Source organism: Macaca nemestrina, chromosome 3 (genome assembly GCF_043159975.1).
Source record: "Macaca nemestrina isolate mMacNem1 chromosome 3, mMacNem.hap1, whole genome shotgun sequence".
Classification (NCBI taxonomy): domain Eukaryota; kingdom Metazoa; phylum Chordata; class Mammalia; order Primates; family Cercopithecidae; genus Macaca; species Macaca nemestrina.
The window spans coordinates 187,466,689-187,476,272 of record NC_092127.1 but is presented as its reverse complement, the minus strand read 5'-3'; the positions used below and the strand labels follow the sequence as shown (position 1 = coordinate 187,476,272).

Here is a 9,584-nt window from a genome sequence, read left to right as displayed (position 1 = left end):
GGTTGCAATGAGCCGAGATCATGCCACCGCACTCCAGCTTGGCTGACAGATTCCGTCTTAAGAAAAAAAAAAAAAAAAAGCTTTGCTACTCTAAGCACTAACCCCTTCCTCCTCTACCTTCCCTTCTTAGCTTCCTTCCCAGAATGCAGATGCTACCCTGGAGGGTGAACTGCCAAAATGGATGTGGAGGCAGCAGTATGATGACAAAAGATGCAATCTGAAGCTGGTGGAGCCACAGGACGGGAGCTGGACAGTGAGGGTTTCATGGAGGCCGTGCGCAGGACTGCCCCCATCTGCAGGGACACTGTGGTTATTCAGTATTGCTGTGTACCTAAGGGCAGTTGCTAAGTGGTGGTAGCTACAGAGCTGGGGAGGGGCTCTGTGAACCAGGGTCTCCTATGGCTCTTGTTGGGTTTGGCCCAATGGGAGGCTCCAAGATACACCCCAGCCTCGCACTCTTGGCTCCCATTCTTGGTGGGTACAGGTTCCCTCCCCTTGTGTCTGCAGGCCCAGCATTGGGAACAGCTTCCTTCTGTGCTACTTCCTGAGAGCTTCTGCCCCTTCCTGGCTTCCTTAATTCTACCTGCACCTCTCCAAAGGGTCCCTTCAATTATCTTCAGTTTAACCCTTTGAGCTGCCATCCATTTGCTGCACACAAACAGGGCAGGTGGCTTACTGCTTCACAGGCAGCAACCACACAACTGCGGCTTGTCTTCCTACGTCTTCTGCATCTGAAATAACAAAGAACTTCCATCAGGGCTCAGAGTCAGGCAGAATTAATTTCAAGTCTCTATTCTACTTCCTGCAGGAGTTCAATCATTTGCCCAAAATTACCCAGCTGATAATTGTCTGTTTCATTGTCTGCTACATGGGGATAACATCTACTCCTCATAGAACGATTGTGAGAATAAAGTGGAATAACAATGTATGTAACGTTGACAGATTTGTTAAAAAAACAATACAGAATGCCCAATTAAATTTCAGATCAACAATGCTTTTACTATGTCTGTGCAATATTTGGGATATACTTGTACTAAAACATCATTTATCTGATATTCATATGTAACTGGAGGTCCTGTATTTTATTACTTTATTTACTTTTTTTGAGATGGAGGATCTCACTGTTACCCAGGCCGGTCTCAAACTCCTGGGCCCAAATAATCCTCCCACGTAGTTGGGATGACAGGTGTGTGCCACTGCACCCAGCCTATCCTGTATTTTATCAGGTGAACCTAAGTATCTGCGAAGTGCATAGCACATCGTCTGCACATTACTTGCCTCTAGTGAATAGTAGCAGCTGATATGATTATAATTTGCAATTCCCATATTACTAGCCCCTAACCTAAAACAATACCTGACATAATGCTCAAGAAAACAGCAAAAATGAATAAAGAAATGAACAAATGGAGAAACTGAAAACCACAGAGGCATTTTGTCTGCAGCGAAAGATGCCCAGCTGACAATAGCAGAGAGTCTGGAATTTAAGCGTCCTTGATTCGAGCCTAGTCCTCCAAATAGCATTGGGAACAAAGTGAAAGGAACTGCCAGAAAAGGCAGGTGACCAAAACATGGCACCGAGTGGATCCCCAAAGTTTCTGAAAACACCTTTTATCTTTTACCCATCACAATAATTATGTCCTTATTTTTAAATAAGTTTAGATTACAGATCGGGACTGAAGTTTCATATCATGGACATTTGCAGTTTTATATCAGTCTCAGCAATTTCATGTCAATCTCAGTAATCAAACATTTCTCCACTTTGTTTTTGCTGCAGAGTAACTGCATTGAGAAAATCTTGGTTCAGGCAGATGAGCACTTGGAATTGATAAAATATTTTTTAAAATTCATCTTGCAATCCAAGGATACTGTTAATAGAGATGTCAGGAAAAATTATATTCCCAGACCTTCTCCAAAACAACTCAAGCTTAGCAAGGCAAATTAATGTGTCAAGGATGTGTTACATTAGAATTTGGCTCATGAAGAGTGGGCTGGCTCTCTTCCCTCTCCCCTGGAGCAATGGAGTCATGGCTGGGCCTGGGGCCACCTAACCAGGGCTGCCAGCCTCCTAGCCCAGCCACCTGCCCCTCCAAGGTAGATATGCTCACCTAAGAGTTCCTCATAAAATGGGAATGGACCTGAGTGTGTGGCCCTCAAGATTGCACTTGTGCCTCTGCTGCGCTTTCTGCCTCTTCTCAAACCAAAATGTAGTTGCAACTTCAGCCTGGCAAATGAGACAGACAATGGGAAAGAACGAGGACAGACACACCCTAGGACCTGGAATATTCATTTGGAACTGCAAGTTCCGTGAGCCCAGTGGGATCCTAACAGTTAAATAATGTTTCTGTCGAGATTGGTGGTAACCTGTAGAAATGTGATTTTTAAAAATACTTTCTGAAATTTGTCCACATTTGAAAGATGAGCATAACTCAACAAATCACTTTTTTTCAAATAATCAAAGAATGGCACAAAATTGTGCACAGATAAAAGTTGTGTTCAAAGTGGATTTTGACAGGGCGGCTAAAGATTCATTGATAGGGTTTCAGATTTCACGCTGCATGAACCTTTAAGAAATTTTCACTTGTTGGATTTTGGCATAGTGCCAAGGATGAAAAATCCAGTTCTCTGAAAATGCTATTCAAGTTCTTATTCCAACTGTGAATCTGTGGGAGACTATTTTTTTCGTGTACTCCAAACCAAAACAACAAAATGTATTTCACACATTGAATGGAGAAGGCAGATGTGAAAGAGATTTTCCAAAACGTAAAACAATGTTACTCCTCTACTATTGTGTTGAAAAGCACTTTTCTTTAAAGTTTGCTATGGTAACATGTAATGGGTTTATAACTGGCAGAGACATTAATAAATGTTTAAAATTTTTTGTCTTTCCATTTTTGGTAGGGTATGTCTCCGCATAACCATAGGGTCTATCACCTAAGAAGTTCAGTAACTTCCTAGTGTCAGGAGCACCACACTATGGTTTATAGCACAAAGGGGCCCCCAGCTCTCAGAGGTCCAGATATGATGCATGAGGTTCTAAGAGGCTCAGGGTCAAACACTGGCCAGATTCCCATAAGGCTGAACCCAAGAGATCCTTTTGCTAACATAGTAATCATCTAAAGAAAAATTGTTATGCTAAACAATGTCAGTTTAGTGATCAACACATTTTTGTTAACGCTGTGATCAGCTGTAAAAATGAAAACTTTGCAGCAGGGATTCGATTCCACCATATCCTGTCAGTCTGCACACGTGCACACACACCTACATTCACTTTTCAAAAACTGATCCAATTGGTCAAATGTATGTTATCTACATGATCATTTCACAAGGGCGGTGCCCTAATGGAAGCAGACTTTGTTCTATATCCCCAAGAGGCTCTTAGAATCTGAATCTTCTAGTTCAGCTTCTTCTTACCAAGAGAGGTCAGTGTGTCAGAGCTGGAAACAGAATACAACATTCCTTAGTTTGGCTTTCTTCTCACTACACTGCTTCCTCCAGAGCGAATGCCAGGTCTGCAAGTCCCTAAGCTGGCCCATGAGCATGACAGGAGATGCCTGCACCCTACCCTACCCTCTCCATCCACAGGCGTTGATCCTTGCTGGTTATTGCTAATTGATCTCAGATCAATGTGTAGTTCCAGTGCAGCCCGAGGTCTTGGAATCCTGAACAGTGTTCCAGGTAGCCAAAGCTGGTCTGCAGAATGAAGCTGGTGTGCACAAAGGTATCATTCTGCCTTGAACGGAGCTGTGAGGATTGGCTCCATCTGGGTCGTGCCTGGGATCCAGCTTCTCTCCTCCCCCAAAATGACTCCAATTTGAAGCTCAGCCTTGTGATCACGAATTCCCAACAAACGATTAGCTTGAAAATGCTGCTTGCATTCTTTTCTCTCCAGGGATAAGAAGTGGCTTTAGTTTTCTCCTTTAAAGCTTACTTGTGAAAGAAGAGGATAAAGATCTTCCTCCTTGAAACTGATGCAGATCCTGGGTAGAGATTTAAGTCTTTAATTTCACTGCATGAAGGAATAAGAGATACCCTCCCTTCTGCCATGGATCTTCTAAGCCTCAGGGCCTTGTTTGTACCTTGAGTCAGTGACCTTTTTTCACAAATGGAACTACACTATCTGCATTCTTCTGTAACTTAGTTTTTAATCATATGTTTTGAAAACTTTCCCATGTATGGACATAATATCCATGAAAAAAATTTAACCTGTATTAAAGACGAAAAAATTTAACCTGTATTAAAGACAAATTATGTCAGGTGTTAAACACATCCTTCGGTCTAGTTATATGTTGAAAATTTTTGTGCCATTTGTCTTTTTTGATTTTGTGACTGGTGGTTTTTCCCCCTTCAACAGATTTCAAAAATATATAGTCAAAAGTATCACTTCTATTCTTTACCATTTTTGTCATTCTTAGAAACACTTGTGTTTGTGTGACTAAAATCAGTATTTTCTTGCCCTCCTACGGTTTTTGCTACAAGGACAAGGTAAGCAAGACTATTTTTATCACCCAGTTTTATCATCACCATTTACTGAATGATTCACCATTCCCACTGATGTGAAAAGTGCCTTGTTCCTAACCCAAAATACACATAGAAACAAAGTCACTTGTGGACTTTAAGATATATAATAGTCTATAACTTCAGAAGTTATAGACTAACATTTTATCCTGACTTTTCTAAGAAGCAGTGTAATTATACTCTTTGAAGATTTTTTTTTTTAAAACTGGGATTGCAAATTTAGACAACTTTACAATTGTTACAAAAGTACAAAAGGCATTTTCAAAGAACAGTGCCTTTCACTTTGCAATTAATTTGGATGTTTGGGAATTTGATTTTTAACATCTAAATGCATGCTATTCCTTACCTGAAAGCTATACAGGCTGCTAAGAATCTGAGAAGTAGATGGGATGTAGACATCATCTGGTCCAGTGTTTTCAGTTGACAAACTTAGGCCCAGAGAAGGGCAGGGATGTGACCCAAGTCACAGGATGATCTGGCGGTACGGCTGGGAGCAGGAACTGAGGGTTCCAGCCCGTTCTCCGGGGCTTCCCTTCCACCACACGATGGATCTGACAATCCTGGGTTCCAAATATTTCCTGCCTGAGGCTGCAGGCTGGTAAGACCCCTAAAGCCATGAAAATCCCACAAAGGTTCCTCCCCACCCAGCCGCCCCACGTACCCCCATCACACAAAGTCAGTGATCCACATTGAAGAGAAAAGATATTTAATTATTTCTCAGGCTAATCTCTTAAAGCGCTCAGTGTTTTCACAAGTGCAAGGGGAGGGATTGTTCTCAGCCAACATTTACCAGTGATTCCGACACACGCAAAAACACTCCCAATCACGGTGCTTTATACTTACTTTTAATTTCTGCACTGAAAAAGAAAAGGAAGGTAAAAACGATGACAGATTAGTTTACAGTGACTTCATCTTTGTCCTTAAATTAACCTTTGCTCCTGAGAGCAGGAGAGAAAGACAGGGGAACATCAAAGCATGATGGTGAAACGGTGACCAGGACACCTCGGTCTGGCTAACAAGGGTTCTAAAAACCTGGACATGGTGCCGTCAACACACTAGTTTGTAAACACTGACAGGCAACAGTTAAGATACATTAAAAAAAAAAAAAAAAAAAAAGAAACCAAAACAACCCACAATTCCATTCTTAAAATCAAGCACAAAATCTGACAAGGAAACATATCCAGGGGTTGTGTCCCCCATCTGATCAGGAGGTGGCACTCTGAAGGCAGCCACACAGTGTGAGTCACACACTAGGGAGAGACAGACATCTGCTCAACACAGAATTCCGGCTTTGCTGAACTGCAATGCATATTCTCTCTTTTCACTAGTACAGAAATGTTCTGCAGGCAGGAACGTGAGCCCCCCGGCTCACTCACCTGTACAACCTCCCCTGACAGACAGTGAGAGCCACGGCGGGGCCAGGGGCTCTGTGTGCTTTGGAGGCTACTGCCTCTGGAATGTTCCGCATTCTCAAGGTTTGGTTGGGCTGTGGGTTTTAGTTACGCTCCACACATTGTTTAGGTGCTTGCTTTATTTTTCATGTGCAAACTGTTCCTGTCTAAAGCTTTCAGAAGAACGTGTACAGACACCCTGCAGAGACGAGGGTCATGACGGGGCCCTCCTGCCTCTTGCAGTGGGGCGGGGGCATGGGGGCGCGTCACAGAAATAGAGAAAGGACATGTTCCGCTGCAGTTAAACGCTAGTCCCTGATTCGGTCCATCCAGAGGCGGGGGTGGGGCTCCTCAGTAGGTGATTGTCCACTCCTTGACAGAGGCGTCATGGGAGGTTGTGACCAGTGTGTGCTCGTCCAGCCAGGCCAGGCTGCTGACATGGTGCAGCCGGTGTGCATCTGGGAAGAAAGGGTGTGATTTAACGAAAAGCCAAACTTCTCTGCATCTATGTACATCTTGGACTAGGAAGATGGAACCACCTGGGCCCTCAAAAAAATGGCCACGATCATTGCAACTCAGGAGTCTGGCATGGTGGCAGTGGGGCTGAATTCTCTGCGAGGCACTCCTGAGCCCTGGGGCCGGGTACCTCTTTTTCATGTGCTGCAGGGTAATTAGCAGCATCCCTGGCTCCACCTACAGATACCAGAGGCTCCCTCTCTCCAAGTCTTGACAACCAAGTTCCAAGGGAGTGAAATAACAATGTCGTCTTCTGTATAAAAGCGATGACATGCAGACAACACACACACAGCTACACCGTATCCATGCCCTATTAAAATGGGGCAGGCATGACAACCAGTAAGAGGCTGGAAAACCAGGACTGGGGGGGCCACTGACTTTCCCCTCTGTGACAGTCACACTGTGGGTGACCGGATTCGATTCCCCATCATCTTGCCTCCACCCACCCGAGATGCCAACAGTGAGACTGTGCACTTATGGCTCCTCTGTGGCTGACTCTGCCCATGATGCCCAGGGAGGCTCCCAGCTGCAGGCAAGGGGGTTCCCACCAGCTCTCTGCTCCCCAGGTCTGGGAGGCCCCTAGCCTCTAGGTCTGCAGCCTCGCCTAGACAGGGTAAGATTCAGCCCCCACCCCACCTGGCACGGCACACACCCTGATGCAGGAAGCCTTGGCCTGCGGGTGGCCCAGGAGCACCTTCAACCACCAAGCAGGACTTGGCTGTAACTCCAGGCTTTAGTGCTCTGTCCACATCGCCAGGCTCGCTCTTTTCCAGGTGCAGAACTCAACTATCTGTACGAGAGCCTGATGCCAAGGTCACTTCATGTTTGGTGGCCTGCGATCCCATAGTGAAGACACAGACCCCGACCTCCTACTCCCTATTCGACTAGCTCTTGCTGTATTTTTTTCTGGATCCATTTCATTCATGAACTTGTTTGATTCTCACTATCAGACTGCCGACTGCCTTATCAACCAGGATGGACACTGAAACCTGCTTTGTGTCCCCTCCCTTCCCGACCGGGCTGCCTTCCCTCTTTGCCTGCCCCGCACCTGAAGCCTGCAGCTGGAGAATGGGCTCTGGGGGTGGGCTAAGACATTTTTAAATAGGAAAGGACCCCATTAATGTTTAACACAAAAGGATGTCTTTAAGGAGAATGGATGAGGGGACTTGACCACATACTAGGAGGAGAGTGGTAGGGGGGCACTTGGGGAGGGGAGGGTTTGGACAACACAGATGATGCCTCCCCATACGTGCGCGGCCACGCCAGGACATCATAACTCCCACAGGGAGAAATGATGACATGCAGGACTAAATAAAAGTGACTGTTACAAATCATTTCACCTGTTTCCTTTTTAAATGTGGCTACCAGGAAATTTCAATGCTACATGAGGCTCACATTATACATTGGACGTGGCTGTCTTAGGGAGGGGGAGACCCTGGTTCCAGGTGGGATTTAAGGGGTGGGTGGGCGAAGTGAAGACGTCAAAAGCGAGACCTTCACTCAGCTCAGCAGGTGTCCTGCGCATGGGGCCCCCATGGTTCCTCAGTACAGCCAGCCGCGCAGCTGGTGTTTGCTGGAGGGAAGGAGACCCACACCTCTTCCAGGCCACCTGCCTAGAAGCACAGAGGCTACTTAGCCCTGGGGACCACAGCCAGGGGACAGCCTGTGAAGTGGCCCGTGGAGCCCTGGACCATGGGTGGTCCCCGCCAAGGCCTGGGGGCGGAAGTCACCTTGGATCTTGACTCTGGTTTCCGGATCACTCAAGGTCCAAACATACACCATCATGTCCATGCCACCGGAGGCAAAGTGTTCATTGTCTGGGGACCAGGCCAGGCAGACGATTTTTGCATGGTGTCCATAAAAAACATTGTTCTCCTAATTGCAGGTTGAAAACAAGAGAGGCAGCAGGTCAGGTTCAGGCCACAGTTGCCTGTATCACCTCGCTTATCCCTCAAGGCGACAATAGGGACCCAGGTTTCTCAGGCGCTAACTCTATGCCAGCGACCCCTGCAAACCCACTGACTCCTCAGAAGCATGGCACGAGGCACCTGCTACTTGTCGAGGCAAAAAAGCTACAGCTCAGACAGGCTCAGCTCAAGGTGACCAAGTCACGGATATTAACCTCCCACTGCCAACTGCACCGCCCAGCACGGGGACAGAGAAGCCTGCCGCCCACTCACCGAGTAGCCGTCAGCAACGCTGAACACTGTGACCACCTTGCTGGCGTCACACACCGCGAGGAAGGCGCCATCGTGGGAGTAGGCCACATCGGTCACGGGGCCCTTCGCCTCCAGGAGCTTGCCCTCATCCTTCAGTGTGGTGCCCAGGATGGAGTACAGGCGGACGTTACCATCCTACGGCAGGGACAGAGAGGAAGTGAGCCACCCCCGAACACACACACCACACCCACCCTTTGTGAAGGGAGGGGTTGAGGGCTTCAGAAACTGCTATTCCCGCTGACTGCTGCTCCAATGGGCCCATGCCAGGCGCTGGGCACAGCTCTTCCCATGGATGGGCCTGAAACCTACACAGCTCTATGAAAACGGCTGTCGGTACCTCAGGGCACTGCTGGTCTCCTGAGGCCCTCAAGCTGGCTGGTAGAGGAAGCCACTCCATGCCCTGGTCACATCCGGCACCTGGAGGACCGGGCAGCAGGCAGACCCACCCGGCCCCTAGCACGGAGGGCACTGCCACGCCTGCTGCAGGACTGAGTTATCGGAGGGCTGCCCTCCAGGGCTGGGGAGGGGAAATGAGCTCTTCTACAAAGCACTCAGGACTTGGCCAGGCAGACTGTGACAGGGCCGCACACACAAATTCAAGGGCGCTGAGGCCAAACTCAAGGGGAATTGTAAAATGCCTGGTTAGTACTGCACCTGGAAGATGCTGGGAAGTTTCTGTCACTCTTCATTTAACCTATGAGCCGAGCCCAGGCCCAGGGGATGCCGTTCCTTCATTTCCTGACCTGCTACCCTCTTGTGCTCCCCCCACCACTCATGGGGCTGGCTCTGAGACCCAGCCGTCCCCTCCTCGGTACTCTCCTTACTTCACTGTCTAGTCTTGTGGGTACCCGGACAGTGAGGTGGGGGGAAGTGCCAAGGGAGGCAGGGGAAGGCTCCAGCTCTGGGTGGCAGGAGGTGGCTGGGCCCCAGAGCAAGTCCCTCG

General features: G+C 47.6%; 1 protein-coding gene across 1 annotated transcript in view; it reads right to left on the bottom strand.

Moving 5' to 3' along the window:
- Positions 1–5,204: 5,204 nt before the first annotated feature.
- The window catches only part of LOC105465860 (WD repeat domain 1), a 43,851-nt gene continuing 39,471 nt past the window's right edge, over positions 5,205–9,584 (bottom strand). The window contains exons 13-15 of the mRNA XM_011714504.3: positions 8,603–8,776; positions 8,153–8,297; positions 5,205–6,364 (exon numbers count right to left, since the gene is read on the bottom strand). Coding sequence (XP_011712806.1) covers positions 6,258–6,364; positions 8,153–8,297; positions 8,603–8,776 — 426 coding nt within the window. The 3' untranslated portion in view covers positions 5,205–6,257. The remainder of the gene's footprint in view (positions 6,365–8,152; positions 8,298–8,602; positions 8,777–9,584) is intronic.